The sequence below is a fragment of the Chanos chanos genome, chromosome 1 (assembly GCF_902362185.1).
Source record: "Chanos chanos chromosome 1, fChaCha1.1, whole genome shotgun sequence".
NCBI lineage: Eukaryota > Metazoa > Chordata > Actinopteri > Gonorynchiformes > Chanidae > Chanos > Chanos chanos.
In genome coordinates, this window is record NC_044495.1 from 39025225 (window position 1) to 39042286 (window position 17062).

The following is a 17062-nucleotide window of genomic DNA, read 5'->3' on the forward strand; positions in this document are numbered from 1 at the left end:
ATGACAGTTTTATTACACTGTCATTAACATAATGGATGGTTCAAGTCAACTGCTAGCAATGAAGGATTGTGGGTTTAGCACAACATAGATGGTTGGTTAGGGTCTCAAAACCAGTAAGGGGCGGAGAAGAACCTTGATTCTAGTAACCGTCTCATTCAGCTGGGCTCCTCCGCTCCCTAATTATGGCTCCACATATGAATTATTTAACAGAACGTCTGTGAAGTGCAAAGCAGTGGCAAACTGTGCACTCTCTCGGATGGCTCTGTGGAGTTCTGTCGCCAAAAGACCAAGAGATGCTGCTTTTAATAGAACAGAGGCCTTGAGAATAGAAGTCTCACCCCCACCCCCATCCCCACCCCTACCCCCATCTCCACCCATTTTCCTCTAATCCTCTTCCATATAATGAAACACTCGATTTAAAGAGAAAAGCAATTATGCTCACCTACCCTTTTCTTCCTAATGGGCCGCCAATCAGACACTGCCGTAATCAGCATCATGTGGTTGACAGAGCGTTAATGAAATTCCGTTATCACTGTACTGTGATAAAATTACAGATCCGCGATGGCCAAGACTACGCCGCAAGCTGGCTTCTAATTGAAAACATATGGTGTGACAGGGGGGACAAAGTGCCATTAATAGATTTCGGGGGGAGGATCGATGAAACAACAAGAACGTACTTCAGCAGGAAAAAAGATTTGTCCACGGCTAGAAGCTGACAGATGAGCATCTGCTAGTGGGATGTTAATGAGTTCGTGTCACCAAAGCAGGGGTTGGTTCAGCTGTCTTGTATGGTGACCAGATTCACAGAGAAAAGTATTGCTTGATTTTTATTGAGTTAAGTCTAACATTGTTTTTCACTTTGCGCCTTATTGAAATGAACAAAAATAGGCTCACCGTGTAGGCGCGTATCAATATTTTCAGACCGCAGCACTCCCACACACCTGTTCAAAGACGAGAAGTTGAGAAAACCAGTTTCAAGAGTTTAGATCACTTCTGAACTGACAACGGGCGGTTACTTCCAGCTTCTCTCCTCTAATGGCACCAGTCTTGAGAGTGCACAGTTAGAATCATAAGAAATGGAACTCCAGAGATCAATTACCCCCAGTGAAATGCCATCAACCATGTATATAGTTTTAAAATAATTTCATATGGTGATCATTGTAAGTCAGTTTGGTCATAGAAACCATATTGTTGTGCAGTAAACAGCTTATGGCAGTTATTTAATTTACTGTTTAGAAGTTGCTCCAAAATCCAAAAATATCCCAACTACATTCAAAATGCACAATATCTGGTCACTCCTCAGACAGTGAAATTACATCAGATCACATCAAAGGCAAATTATTGTTTAAAGTGATGAATGTGTGAATGTGTAAAAAGTAACACTTCCGCATGGCTGCGTGATGTTCAAATATTGTGACCATTTCAATTTCACATTGCTGACTCACACATCATGTTTGAGCATGTTTGTGTGTGTGTGTGTGTGTGTGTGTGTGTGTGTGTGTGTGTGTGTGTGTGAGTGCATGTGCGAGTCTTTGTGTGTATATGTGAGTGTGCGAGTGTGTGTGTGTGTGTGTGTGTGAGTGCATGTGCGAGTCTGTGTGTGTGTGTGTGTGTGTGTGTGTGTGTGTGTGTGTGTGTGTGTGTGTGTGTGTGAGTGCATGTGCGAGTTTGTGTGTGTGTGAGTGTATGTGCAAGTTTGTGTGTGTGTGTGACTGAGTTTGTGTGTGTGTGAGTGCATGTCCGAGTCTGTGTGTGTGTGTGTAATTTTGTATTTGCGTGAGTGCATGTGTGAGTTTGTGTGTCTGTGCGTGAGTGTGTGAGTGTGTGTGTGTGCTTGCGTGTGTGTGTGTGTGAGTGCATGTGCGAGTCTGTGTGTGTGTGTGTGTGTGTGTGAGTTTGTGTGTGTGTGAGTGCATGTGTGTGTGTGTGTGTGTGTGTGTGTGACTTTGTGTGTGTCTGGGTGCACGTGAGAGTCTGTGTGTGTGTGTGTGTGTGTGTGTGACGCTGCTGAGAAGCCTAAGTCATAGGTTCAGGTCATAGGTTCAGATGTATCTCTCTGGTCTCTTAGGTCCCGTCTGAACCAGGCATCTGCATAGAGTCCAAATCAACAGAAGCTCTGACACTTTGCCTTGTCAACAGCAGCCCCCTACCCTTTCACCCCACACCCCCTTGTACAGCCAGAGCAATCTGTCCAGCTTAATAATTGGTCCTTTGAATTTCATTCACTGAAAACAGGAGGCTGACAAATGAGGACCTTGGCGAATCTCGTCTGTGTAACTTGTTCTTCGATTTGGTATTCTTTTTGACTGTGGTATCAGTGTACCAATGTTCTCTCTGCAGTTCCTCAATGAAAGTTTTCCTCCCTAAAGACCAGGCTGCGGCGGGCTGCGTCTAATTGGCCTCATTAAATATTCATAATGGCCGTATTGTGAGAGAGAGAGAGAGAGAAAGAGAGAGAGAGAGAGAGAGAGAGAGAGAGACAGCTTTGTGCAAATGATCATCTTTGAGTCTTAGCTTTCCTATTTCACATCTGTTTTTTTTCTCTCTCTTTTTTTTCCGAAGCTGTCCCTGACACTCGTCTCATTTTTACACTGATTACAGAATGGAAGGGACCACACTAGCGCCATTTCAAATGCCAACATAAACTGAACCTTACATGTCTAACGGTTCAGAAGACTTCAACAGAAAAGTGGTCTTTTTCTTTTTTTTGTCCTTTCTTTCTTTTCCAGACCTTTTCTTTCATTGAATGACTGGTCCCCTGACAGAAGCGCTGTAAATGCCAGGTCAGACAACACATCCCTGGGTGCTCAACTTAATTATACTTTAATTTTTCCCTCGTCTAGCTCTGCTAAATTAAAGCTAGTCTGTGCAGCCATGGGTTTGTTAACAAGGAGCTTATCCAATTACAGTAAGAGAAATGAGGCATTTTTTGCAAGATTTCCACGCCTTTGCAAAATTGAAGCGTTATTATGGGTAAACAGCCTTGATCTGAGGGCCAGGTATGACAGTCGATTTAAAAAAAAAATGTGAAGAAATGCAAGTTTCAGAAGCCTCAGAAAAAAATTACGAGACCGTCATGGAATTTAAAGCGTCTGACTGGAATCTAATAAGAACTTAACAGAGGAAAAAGTGAACTGCGTTGTTATGTTTACTTGTAACTACATTAGGAATCTGTGTTGCTGGGCAACGCATATGCACAGGGCAACGCTGAATGACCACACGGAACACTATGGCATATTATATGGTTTAAAACTGCGATTTGAGATTATAATTTACTACAAATCTTTATCGATGTTGTTGTATGTTGGATTATTCATAAAATTGGCATTACCCGGCCACCATAGGTGGTTAGCAGAGTTAAAATGGTGCCCAGTCACCTGACATACATTTTGCTTTTAAATCACCACTAAAATGACTGTCTTAATTAAATGATACACGAGCATTACTCCAGCTGCCCGTCTCCATCCTGTAACTGACAACCGCCTTAACATTTGTGTGGTCCTGTTTGAGTCTGGTAAATGCTTAAAAATATTGTGACAACATGCTAATCGTGGTGTCTGAACCCAGGTTGACAGCTTCACACCTCTCTCATTAACACTAGCAATGTCACCAGGCTTTTTCTCTTGGGAGAGAGCTGAAAATGTCCCAGGTTTGTCCTTTGGGAAAAAGATTCACCTTATCTTCCTGTAGTGAGTGCTCGGAGCCAGGCTCATTAAGCACATGCTAAACAGTGTTTGCAAAGATCATTTCTCTCCTGGTACTTATTTAATATGAAAAGAGGGACAGAAAATGCTGGGGGTTTTTTTTTAGAGAGACTGACAAATATGCAACTCAGATTAGTTTATGTATTCGAGATTGCTGTTGACCTCTCTCTCTCTCTCTCTCATCCTGGCTTTTATGGGCCCTCATCTCTGCTGCTGCCTCTTCGTTCATTAAGGTTTGAAAAGTGAAATGTTGCCCACATGGTTTCTCTGCTCTAAATGGAAAGCAATCACAAGGGCAACTCTATAAAGCCTGCGTCTGGCCTCTCTCTGATTTACTGTCCAGAGGGATTCAGGGAAATTGGGATTGCTCAGTTAGCTCGCATCACTTAGTTGGAAAAGCACTGCGAGTGATTGGTTGCTCATCCCACAAACACAATTGTCCAGGGACTGTGTGCACTTACAATCAGTGGGTAACTGTTTGCTATTAGTGGCCAATTGCACAGCGTGTACACAGAACAATTAAAGCCAACATCCCCTAGCAATCAGGGTACATTACCTAAAGTCTTATTGTTCTTAATCAGAAGCAGAAACACAAACACACACGGGCAAAAACGCTGTCAATACAGGCGGTATCATCCTAATTTCCCTTTAAAAAAAAATGCTTTTGGTTATGAGGGGACAAACAGTAAGAGAGAAGCTTAAAGGAGATATTTGCTGGAAATGTCAGTCCGGCTCCTTGGACAGATGAGTTTGAGTGAAGGGTGGGAGACAGGTAAACTGAATAATTCATCAGATTCTAAAGCAGAGAACAGATTTCTCAGAAGTGGACTCTATGTCAGGGAGATAAAGAACCATGGAGGGGGGGGGGGGGGCAGAGCTCTGGAGGACATTACAACCAAATGTTTTATTTATGTAACATTTAAAATGATAGAGTATATACAGCTTATTTAATATATAGGACAGGCTTTATTAAAATGGTGTCATGTCAAAGATATACGGTTTCATACATTACACTTATACATTACTAGAATCATGCAATTCTGCCTGACATGGTGCACAGAAATGTGTAAAGCATTGTACAATAAAACACATATGTGTTTAATAAAGAGAAAGACAGAGACCTGGGGGACGTGAGTTCCACACTGGAGACCAGTGTGTAGGGACACATGCCAAAAAAAAAAAAAAACAGGGAGAAGAGAGCAGGGCAGAGAAATTGTTGCCAATTGAGTAATCAATATGACCGCAACAATCCCCTTCATTTACAATTACAATTTACCATTTAGCATTTGGCAGACGCTTTTAGCCAAAGCGACTTACAATCAGTGCATCGTCGCATTCCTAATACCTCATAAGCAGACGTCGAAATAAGACTGAGCATCAATTTACTCCTTCGTATTGCGCCCCTGGAATTCTTTGACAAACATAGAAACGAGACAAGGGTTTTTTGTTTTTTTTTTAAGGAAAGGAGGTTAGGCATCGGGGGATAGGTGGGTTCTGAAGAGGTGGGTTTTCAGTTTCTTGCGGAAAACGGTAAGGGACTCCGCAGTCCTAACTGTATGAGGGAGGTCGTTCCACCACCACGGGGCAATGGCGGAGAAGAGGCGTGGTCAGGAGGAGCGGCTGCCGGGTTCCCGAAGTGAGGGGACCGTCAGCTGACCAGAGGTCGTCGAGCGGAGGGTTCTAGTAGGGGTATACGGGGTTATTAGGGACTGAAGGTATGATGGGGCGGAGCCTCTTGTGGCCTGGTAGGCCAGTACCAGTGTCTTGAATTGGATGCGGGCAGCTACCGGAAGCCAGTGGAGCGCAGTAAGCAGTGGAGTGACATGAGAGTGCTTAGGGAGGTTGAATACCAGGCTTGCAGCGGCATTCTGCATGAGCTAGAGCGGCCTGATGGTGCAGGTCGGTAAGCCAGCCAGTAGAGCATTGCAGTAGTCCAGGCAGGAGATGACAAGTGCTTGGACCAGGAGCTGGGTCGCCTGTTGTGTGAGGAATGGGCGGATTCTCCTGTTATTGTATAGGGAGAATCTGCAGGATCAAGTGACTGCTGCGATGTGACCGGAGTAGGTCAGCTGGTTGTCGAGGGTTACGCCAAGGTTTTTGGCTCCTGTGGTGGAGAACACCACAGATCCCTCGATGGTGCTTGCAGTGTCAATCGTTGGGGAGTTCTTTGCGGGAAAAAACAGAAGCTCCGTTTTCTCCAGATTGAGTTTGAGGTGGTTAGCGGACATCCAGGAGGCAATGTCAGCTAAGCAGGCTGCGATACGAGGCTGAACCTGAGAGTCAGAGGGGGGGAAGGAGAAGAACAGCTGTGTATCATCAGCATAGCAGTGGTAAGAGAGGCCGTGGGTGGAGATAACTTGACCGAGTGATCTGGTGTAGAGAGAGAAGAGGACTGGACCAAGTACCGAACCTTGTGGGACTCCCGTGTGGAAAGAGCGGGGGGAGGAGACCGATTCCCTCCAAGAGACCTGGTAGGAACAGTCAGACAGGTAGGACTTGAACCATGCGAGTGCAGAACCCACGAAGTCCAGCCCAGCAAGGGATGAGAGGAGAATCTGATGGTTGACCGTGTCAAATGCGGAGAGGTCCAGGAGTATGAGGACAGAGCTGAGAGACTTTGCTCTGGCCAAGTGGAGCTCCTCCAAGACAGCAAGGAGGGCCGTCTCGGTGGAGTGGCCGGCTTTGAATCCAGATTGGTTCTGATCCATGAGATTGTTCTGGAGAAGATATGGAGAGAGTTGGTTATATACTGCACATTCCAGGGTTTTGGAGAGAAACGGTAGGAGAGAGACTGGACAGTAGCTACTGACATCAGCTGGGTCTAGAGTGGGCTTCTTAAGCAGTGGCTTGACCCGTGCCCTCTTCAGGGCAGAAGGAACTGTGCCAGTAGACAGGGAGCTGTTGATCAAGGACGAGATGAAGGGCAGAATGTCGTCTGAGATGGCCTGAAAGAGAGGGGAGGGGATGGGGTCTAGAGGACAGGTAGTAGGACGATGGGAGACAAAGTCATCAGCAGATAGGGATGAGGGAGGAGGAGGAGGAGGAGGAGGAGAGAGGAGGGAGGAGAAGGTAGAGAAGAGTTTGCGGGTGTTAGAAGAGGCGGAGTTGATCCTGGAGTGGAAGAAGGCAGATTTGGCAGAGGACAGGGTAGAGGAGAAAGAAGAAAGAAGAGAGTGGTAGTAGGATAGGTCGTTGAGGGATCTCGATTTCCGCCATCTCTGTTCAGCCGCATGAAGTTTGGCTCTGTCAGCACGAATGCTATCAGTTAGCCAGGGATTGGGAGCGGAAAGGCGAGCCGGCTTGGTGACAGGGGGGCAGAGGGTGTCCAGGGAGGAGGCCAGTGCGGAGAGGACTGTAGAGGATTTCTCCTCCACGGGAAGAAGTGAGAAGGCTTCCACAGATGGGAGAGAGGAGCAGACCATAGAAGAGATCATTCATCATTCAAAGGGCATTTACTGCCATGAACCACCATCAGTCCCTACATATCAACCAATCTCCTACATGTGTCAGTCACAGCCTGTAAACACTTCCTTATTCCCAGCAGAGAGGACTGTTGTCCTTATCTCCCCCGTAACTGGACAGGTGTGAGGCAAAAATGGCAAGTGCTTTATGCCTAAGTTTTCCCTAATAATAAAAAAACTGAAGATGTCGGTCCATGTTATAAATCTTTATAAATATTGTATATACTGTAAATATAATATGTGTAAATATTATTATAAATGATAAATTATGTAGTGAAGTTTAAATTAAGATAACTTCTCAGTTCAGTTACCTTCAAACTTTAACAGAGTTTCATGCTAGTAGATGATATTTTTGACAAACTACCACACAGCGCTTGTTCTGGGAAGGAAAAAAGCAGATAAGACTGTGAATGATTTATTATTTTATGACTATGGGTTAAATGATTTTAAGTTTACGAAACTGATGGGGGCTCATGGCTATTGGCCAGACCAGTGATTGCCTGACCAATAACAGTTTATCCCAGAGTCATGTCACAGCCAATCAGAGTTTACAGATGGCTTTTATTTCATTACTGAAGAGAAGCCAACAGTTTATTTATTCTCCTGACTCACATAGTGTTGTCTCCGTTTCAAAAGTCATTCTTTATTTCTGCACTGAAGTTTTCCTCTGAGGGATAAATAAATTCCCATGATATAATATTAGGTAAATTGTGGTATTGGTCTCTGAATAGCGACTCAAAATAAGTTCCAAAAATTTTAATGGTTAGTACATTATAACATTTACTCATGGTTGTATAAACATTAGTGGAAATTGTAACATTAACAATACATTTAATGAATCCAACCATAATGTTCTTACAGTGTTATCTGATCATTGTTAGCCTATATGGGTTGTGTTTTTCTTTTTAAATGAATAATTTGTTTAAATTGCACAGGAACTACTTCAATGAACATTACGCCATCAGTTTTTGAGAGATTTACCTGAAAACTGAGGGCAAAAGCAAAGATAAGATCAGAGACACACACCAGAGACAATGTAACTCATAATAAACAAAACTAGCTCCTCACACAATATCACACAAATAAACAGAATAACTTTTCATCTCACATGCGCTCCAACATTAAAACACTCTTCCTGTCTCCGTAACATTTTTGAAGGTGAAGTAGATAGAACTGGGGGTTGTTAAAAGAATAGAGGTTCAGAAAACCTTACACTGTTTTTTTCTGTCTCTCTCTCTTTGAATTTCTGTATGGAAACAATGCAGGCACCAATGTTGAAAGTCCACGAAACTCTGTTACAATACAACGTTGGAGTTCAATTTCCCACATGAACATATCTCACACACATGTTTATAAACTACATGAATATTTTAATGTCTTCTAAAAATGAAAGGAAAGAAAAGAAAAATGGAACACACGACTTCCAAACAAACCCCAAGACACCAGACAGGAAGTTTCAGCGGTGATTAATTTTTCCTTCACAAACCTGAAGCCCTGAGTAAGAGAACTGCTCTCTCTCTCTCTCTCTCTCTCTCTCTCTCTCTCTCTCTCTCTCTCTCTCTAACAGAGCATTCATTAAACACACAATATGGAGAAACAATAATAAACATATCAACAAAAAGGCACCAGCAAGATTAAGCTGGAACAAAAATCAATTAAGTCAGTCTAGCGCTAACCAGGTCATGTAGCAAAATGAAATGACAGGCCTGAGGACAACCTGGCAAAGAGAAACAGCACAATCAAACGAGGGGTATTATTAGATCAAGAATGTTCAGACTTAATAAGAGAAACACAGTCATGCAAAAAAATATTCAAAAGATCAAAGTCACATACCGGGGCTCTGCATCGTATTAAAACACAAAGTCAGTATGTCTGGATTGTTGTCTTTGGAGCGGCAGGTTCAATTAAACGGCAATATATTCTGTATTTTTTGCTTTTGTTAGAAATGGCTTTCATATATTCGAAGGTTCAGACAATGTAAGTTTGAGACTTAAAACTTGCAAGAACCTTGCCAACCAGAGTTATCTGCGTATGGAAAAATCGTAAGCCAACTCAGTCTGGCTTCAATACATTCGAACGCCTGGTAGAGCTTTATTACGACAATGTGACACATGTCTTTGCAGATCATTACTCCTGGCTATCTCATAATAACGCTAAAGTCAATAAAACAGAGTGAAATGGTCAGCTTATCTATCAGGAATCTTTCATCTTGAACCTAACAGACACGTGGGATCTAAGGAAATCAAATAATCTTGACAAAATATGCACTGAGACTCATTAAGAAATCATTAAAATTTCCTTAAAACATACTTAGAAAGCCATTAGAGAAAGTAAGCACTGAAACATTTCTTGCTGAGCCATTAACCAACAAATATTAGGCAGGTAAAGGTTCGGGCCCAGACGCTGACGAATGTTAAAGTTAAACTCCTTGAGACGGGCACAAGCTGGTCTCATTTTCTGAAGCTTTCCATTGTATATCACTCAAACAGGCAGTGTTCTCCAGTGGATCCTAAATATAGGCTTTGAAGCTTCCTGATTATGATCAAGGCAATTTGGGCTGATGTTCAAGTCTGGTGAGAAAGAGAGAAGAGCTCTCAGAAGAGAAAATGTATGAATAATGTACATGAGTTGTTCTGTGGGCGTTGGGGACATGGGTTGGGTTAGTTCATGAGTAGGGGAGCAAAAAAAAAAATAAACAATTCAAAACTCAAAAAGCACCTTTTATCACATGAGGCTGCATCCATAGTTGAGTTAAACTGAAAAGTTCAACTGATCTACTTCCCTTTCGTTATTGTTTCAACACAAGATATAACTTAACTTTTTTTTAAGTGAATTCTTCAGAACATGTACCACAGTTTCATCCCCCTTTGAGCGCTGAGAGAGATAGAGAAGGTTATCATATCAAAGAAAATGAACATCTTTATTTTAAAACATGTTCATTTACGAACCCTCAGTGGACACACACCTCCTCATATGGGCTCTATAATGCACCCTATTACCCTGGATCAGTGTATAAACAAACAATTATGCTAAGGGGCTTAGAGATTTGTATAAGCTTTGATCTACTCATCAAGCACAGTCTTCAAATAAGCCAGCGTGACCAATTTAGCACCCTATGCACAAGGCTACAACAATAATACACAGAACAGCAACACATGCAAAATGCAAACTTTTGGTGATCCTTGATCAATGCACAAGGCAAGTGTTCCAGTTCTGCAGATTAAGAGTAAAATGTAGTCTTACACAAGGATTAAAACAAGCAACCTGATAATAATATGTGGCTAAAAAGCTGTGTTATCTAGATCTCTAACTGTTGTGATCTTGTAATTGTCTAAAATGCAGGTATTTAAATTCCAACGCGAAACGGTTTGTTCCTTCCTTACAAACACTTGCTTAACTTGTAAATAAATCAGCAATGCTCACTTTGATTTTTACATTCAGTCAAACAACCGTTAGGCTTTAACTGGCTACATGGCCTGCTGTTCCCATGAGGAAACAAAATCTTTTTAGGAAACGGTGTAGCTGTTTGTTACATGGATTTCAAAGAGCAATATCCATTCAAAACAGAGATGAAGCCTGGACACATACGTTTCCACTTGATCTGCTACTTAATGGGGAAATCGTGTATAGTTATTACTATTCAAGTTGAAACCCATTTCCAAATCATTGCATTATACAATAACATGCATAATTAATTACTACAATTATAGACAACCCTGCCTCATATTTATAACATAGATAAAATACAGTAACCAACATAATTACTTAAAACTTAAAAAATAAAAGATAAAAATTGTTTTCACACAGAAAAGTTGATGCAGAACCATCTAGACAGATACATGCCATCAGTTAGTAAGGTCAATAAGTGGAATGCATATGAATGTGGACAGGAATGATTGTTGACCACACAAGTAGTGTGACATGGCTCCCTCTACTGGATATGTTTAGAACACAAAGCTCAGTGATCCTGTATGAGTTGAACATCTCTGCTCCGTTTCCACTCAGTAGAAAAACATCCTTGCTGGGACCAAAACAAAAGTTATACAAAAACATTTTAAAAGTATGCCTTCTGTGAACAGAAACACTTGAATACTTTCTACTTTTTTGGTAGAAATTACATTTTTACCTTTTGTTTAAGATTAATAGATTTTGTGTGTGTGTGTGTGTGTGTGTGTGTTGTAACACAAGTGCATATGATTATGTGTGTGAATATCTCATGGTAAGTTGTTGTGTTCGGTAGGTTGTGGACGTGTCAGGGCATCTGGAGTTTATTAGGACTCATGACAGAGCAACAGCCTGTGAGGACCTGCCTCTTTTTAAAGACTGCTCAGATGCAGCGCCAGAAAAAATCAGCATTCAGTCCAAACAGACACACAAGCAGCCAGACTCTGGTGGAATTTCCCCACCAAAGTTTCTTTTGGACAAGAAAGGACCTGTTTCTTTTGACCCTTCTTCCCTCCCCCCCAAAAAGCAAAAAAGAACATCGTACAGTTGAAATTAGGAATCGCACAGTAAACGTATCGGTTATGAGGGCTCTGGTATTGAAACTTTTTGCTTTGCTCATCTTTCCAACTGGCATTGTCCAAAGTCAAGTGACGACCCAGGAAAGAGTTATGATGCAATATTTTCAAAGAAGTCTTCAAGAGCTTGAGGTAAGAAATGACAAAAAAAAAAAGTCTAAGATAAACTGATTTCTTTTACAGTGCTCATTCTGTATCTCTGCACTGGTCATCTACAGACACATTCCTTTAAGACTCTGTGTTAACTTCTCTCATGTATACATCATAGGAAGGTAGATTCCCATAAAGCCAACAAGCATTGTTTTTCCTTGGAACAGGCACGTTTGATCAAATGTGATCAGGACATCCTTCAGTTTAATCAGAAAATGTACGACTTGTTGAATGAAATGCACGGACAGTTGAGGAAGGTGAATGTGCTGAAGTCAGAGGTGAAGAGTCACGTGGACGGCCTGGCCATGCGTGTGGAGCGCGTGGAGAGAGACGTGGAATACCTGCACAGTAAAATCCCCAACGAGCCAAGTGTGGAAGTTGAGGAATCCCTTCTGGAGCAGGAGCTGAAAGAAGCCCAGCTCAAAAAACAAGCCGCTTTCAACAAGAGCCAAGGTAATCTGACTCAACGTAAGCCAGTGACAAGCCAACACTTAGCCTCTCATCTGAGAACAGTCTTACATTATTGAGTATTTGAAAATGTTCAGTGGAGTGTAATAAGATACCCTTCCAAGTAGAAGGCTTAAAGAATATGATGTTACGAACTGCCATCTGGTTCTTTTAAATCTGATAGGAAGTCATGGAGTATTGTAGGGGCAATTGCACTGTAGACCTTTGGCAAACAGAAAGCTAAAATAGTGAGAGATACACTGGCAGAGAGAGGAGATTGGGTGCCACTGAGGTAATGGACCGTATTTGGAATATATACAGAGAAAAGGAGAACGAGAAAGTAAAGGGAAAAAGTCAGAAACATTGAACGATATTGTTTTCATGTATTTCAGCGCACTACTGCACCTCCCCCTAATCTCATCTCTAAAATATGATGTGTTAACCTTTTCAGAATGCAGTGCAGCGTTAAGTGGAATAAGGTCTCTAAAAATTGTCAAGAAAACAGACAATGTCGATGGATCCTGGATGAAAGACACAATCAAAGACTCGGCAAAAATCTACTTCTTCAGCGGTACCAGAAACAGCACTCTTCTTGAGTTTGTTTCCCTGAAAAGCTTTACAGCAGCCGACGCCTCCAAGAAGTTAAAGGTGATCGCGCTCCCCCACCCTTGGCGCGGGACCGGCCACGCGGTCTACAAAGGCTTTGTGTATTACCATCTTGCCGACACACCCAACGAGATTCTGAAAGTCCATTTACTCAATCGTACCGTGACAGACCGCATGCTTTTACCGGGAGCTGGCCGCATTCCCGTGTACGCCTTGTCCCCTCACACGTTCATCGACCTGGCTGTTGACGAGTTAGGTCTTTGGGCCATTCATGCAGATCCAGACTTCGGAGGTAACTTGGTGATCACCAAACTTGACGCCAACAGCCTGGCGATAGAGCACACGTGGGACACCCTGTGCAAAAGCCGGGACGCGGAGGCGGCCGTGATGATCTGTGGAACCTTGTATGTGGTGTACAACTCCCGCTACGGAGGACGATCGAGCGTCCAATGTCTGTTCGACATAAATGACACTCTCTTTACGGAGGACAGTAACGTAATCTTCTTCCCCAAACGCTATGCCAGTCACTCCAGTTTGAAATACTACCCCAAAGACAAGCAACTCTACGCCTGGGACGACGGCTACCAAACCATTTATAAGTTAGAAACCCGAAGAAAAGGCTAAAGCATCGTAAAAATCAGTGATATGACTCAGGTAATTAGTGGATAAACGTGCTTCTTGTTTAACCGATTCAACTATTGGCTGTACATGTTTTATCTGCTTAACTCTCCTATGCTGTTCTGGTCGAATCGGGCCAATTTACAAGTTCTCTCTCTGATAAATGTAGTTCCTCAATCTGATTGTCATGAGGTTCCATGACTTTGACCACACAGGGCATCTGAACACACAAAATAAATTTTGGGTGTTTCATTTAACTTTTGTACAGATGTGCGGTTCTTGGTCCAAAATGTCCAGTCATTAGAAATGAATGGGTCAGACTAAAATAAGTGTATAAAATTGATTTCAAATTCAAAACCAAAACCCAAGTGCACAACAGTACCGAAACTGGCCACTACAGGGGGGTGGGTGGGCTGACAAATGCATTATACCCATCAATAGTTCATGCTGCAGCAACAGCAGCATTGCATCTGAGAGACCAAATTACAGCAACGACACTATATACCTTTTTATAGCAAGTGCTGTACCACAACACTATAGAGAAGTACTTTAATGTTCTTTAATGAGTTCAGACATTAATTTTGCAATATCTAAGTTATCATGTGTAATTTTGGGTCTATATCCTTTCTTTACTAATAAAATAATACCTCTCAGTTTTGACCAGGTACAGAAAAGATGTTATTTTGTGCCACTATTAAAAAATTTGAAATGGATTCAAAACAAATGTCCTTGCTAAACTTTGACACAAAGTAGTCTGTGAGAAATGGCACGACATGTTTCATCTAAGTATTTTATATACTCAAAATAATCCATACATTATACCTTTTTTACTCTAAAACGAGTTGTACGAGGTCAGGTCAGTTAGGCCTACAGGCCATAAATAGTAAATAAAAGTTCAAAGCTTGTAATTTTCACAAGAATTTAAGTTGATAAAAAGATCTAGCACAACATTAGGTGATAATATATATATAATTATGGATGTATAACCAGCTATAATGGGAAAGGTCATTTTGGATCAGGAACAGCAAACCATTTAACATCAAATGAACACAACAGGAGGGAGAAAGTTTCTGCACTCTACCTTTATGTCAATCGTAAATGCTTCAAAAATGCCATACAAAGATAAACGTCAATAGCTTTTTTTTTCTTGGGTGGAAAAAAAAAAAGTTCTATACTGACCTCTCCTGGAGTTTCCAAGTACTGAATAAGGGATTTGTATTTTCTGTATATTTTCTCTTATCCTTTTACCCATAGTAAATCTCTGTTTTGACACATATAAAGCACTCCTTGACATGATAAAACTATGCCACTTTATGTCATTTAATTACTTTGATGGGAGTACCTTTCCATACGCATTATCAATAAAACGCATTTCAAATATTAAAAGTGTGAATTGCTTCCAGCGAGACTATTGTTTTGCAGTTTTTAATCTGAATTTAGACAGGCGCTATGATATGGTGTCTAGCTAAGAAAGGCATGTGTGTGTGTGTGTGTGTGTGTAAAACAGCCCAACACATAATCTGAACTATCCAGAAATGTTTGTAAAGACTTGACAATCGATGACACATTGCTTATATGTGTTTTATTTTAATTGACCTTTTTTATATTTCAGTACATTATTTGTCAGACATGCCTATGTCTTCTGATTTTATATTTCTTATAGCTATATATTACACAGGTTTAACTTAAACCTTTAAACAAAATGAATGTTGCGTTGATTTGTACACAAGTATTGAAACTTCAAATATGGTTAACAAGCAGTAATGTTTGTTAACCATATTTGTGTTTGTGGGAATATGACTAATCACAATGAGACCCAGGGTTCGAATTACGGGGGGGGATCGGGGGTCTGACCCACCTAATTAAGACTTGACCCTCCCCCCCCCCCAAAAAAATGAGGTAAAAACAACAGTTGGGGGGGGGGGGGTCGAAACATTTATATATCCTATGTTATATAGCCCTGGAGAAAAGGTTGACCACCCCCATCCTCCCATTGTCATTGTATTATTCGCACGCTGATGATACCCGTAATTCGAGAAATGCTTTGACAGAGACACAGGTAACGCTATCGTCAGAATACTGACGGGCCTGAAAGATACAAAAGAGGCGACGCCTTAAAAGACAATTCCGCCAGATGGCGCTGTCGTTTCTCTTTCAATTAGTGTAGTCATCACTGAGTGTGACACGGGAAACTACGCTACGGTGCAAATTGTTGGCAGCCTATTTCATGAGAATATAGTGCATAACTGCATTCCGCGGAAAAACATTTAATTGATTTCTGCGGGAAGTACTGTCTGAAAACAATACTTTTTACTTGATCAACCGGTATTCTGTAATATGAAAAGGGATGATTTTACCTTTGTAATCTGACGGTAATTTCTCAAAAGTGTCGTTTAAAATGTGTCTCCTAGGCAGTTCCCGGTTCATTCTTTATTATGTTAAAAAATTACGCCCTGTTGGATATTTGCAATGGGGCAAGCACGTAAAGACTGACGGCCACGACACGCCCCTGAAATCACATGCTAGGTGATTGGATAGGGGGGCTGAGCAACGAACCTATGGCAATATTTCTACACGCAGTTGGCGTGGGCCAGTTCAACCGCTCAATGGTGTTTAGCCCATGCTGCGCAAATCGAGTTTAAAGTGTTTATATTTGCCAGCAATTGTTGGCGCATATTGGAGGTCAGGAATTGTTTTTGAAAAGGAACGCGTAAGAAGATCATTGTAGGTAAGTTGTATTGCATGCTCAGTGATGGTTTCGCTCACCTAGGTTTAATCATAGTGTACGTCGTAAGTAGTTATTTAAACTATATCGAAGTGTTTTTTCATGTTTTTCCTCAAAGTGATAAATTCATTTTACAGTGACGAGTTTATTGTTAAATCATATTCGGAAGCCTCTCTATCCAGTTTATTCATTGGTGGCCCCACATCTCAATTTTTTCTGTTTCTGATAACAGTCTTCAGAATGATTTACATGTCAAACAGGTGTAAGGACACGGGGCTGATAGTAACGTAACAATATCTACTGAATATGAAACCGAACTTCATTACTTCGACGCAAAAATATTTCATGTAGTCGAGTTCCATTTTTCTTCTCTGCCTTTTATATGTGGATGACACTTCAAAGTAACTTGACCACAGAAAACAGAAGTGAAATCATGTATGATCAAATTCTGTTAGTTGTTTCTGTTATAGCCGACTTTTCCTTATGGTTCTATTAGTACTTTATTGTGTGCTAGAGCACATGGGGTCGAGCGGTTGGCTCTCCGCCAAAAATGATTATATAGCTTATTTTGGATGTGACTGCTAGTGTCATAGTTGGCTATAGTCTATTTGGCTGTCTTCCCTAAATAGCCATTTCTGTGTGGGCTGGGGGCAGCTTTAATTGAGAAAACAATACATTATAGTAAACTATTTTTTGGTGTTGAGAAAGAAATCCTCACCAGGAATAGTTTTTACTTATTTATGACATCGTTTTGCCCTTAGGGATTTTCCCATTTCTTTTTAACGCAATATTAATGCTGTTGGTTAAATGGCCACGAGAGCGTTGTGTTGC

At 41.4% G+C, this 17062-nt stretch overlaps 2 protein-coding genes across 2 annotated transcripts in view; both read left to right on the forward strand.

Annotated features, from left to right (window-relative positions):
- Nucleotides 1–11691: 11691 nt before the first annotated feature.
- On the forward strand, nt 11692–13512 carry olfml1 (olfactomedin-like 1). Its single transcript, XM_030788695.1, has 3 exons — nt 11692–11817; nt 12003–12288; nt 12734–13512. The coding sequence occupies exons 1-3, from the start codon at nt 11692–11694 to the stop codon at nt 13510–13512; spliced, it is 1191 nt and encodes a 396-aa protein (XP_030644555.1).
- A 2664-nt stretch (nt 13513–16176) lies between these two features.
- Nucleotides 16177–17062, forward strand: part of ppfibp2b (PPFIA binding protein 2b) — a 44667-nt gene continuing 43781 nt past the window's right edge. The window contains exon 1 of the mRNA XM_030790712.1: nt 16177–16234. The gene's annotated coding sequence lies outside the window, so the exon portion shown is untranslated. The remainder of the gene's footprint in view (nt 16235–17062) is intronic.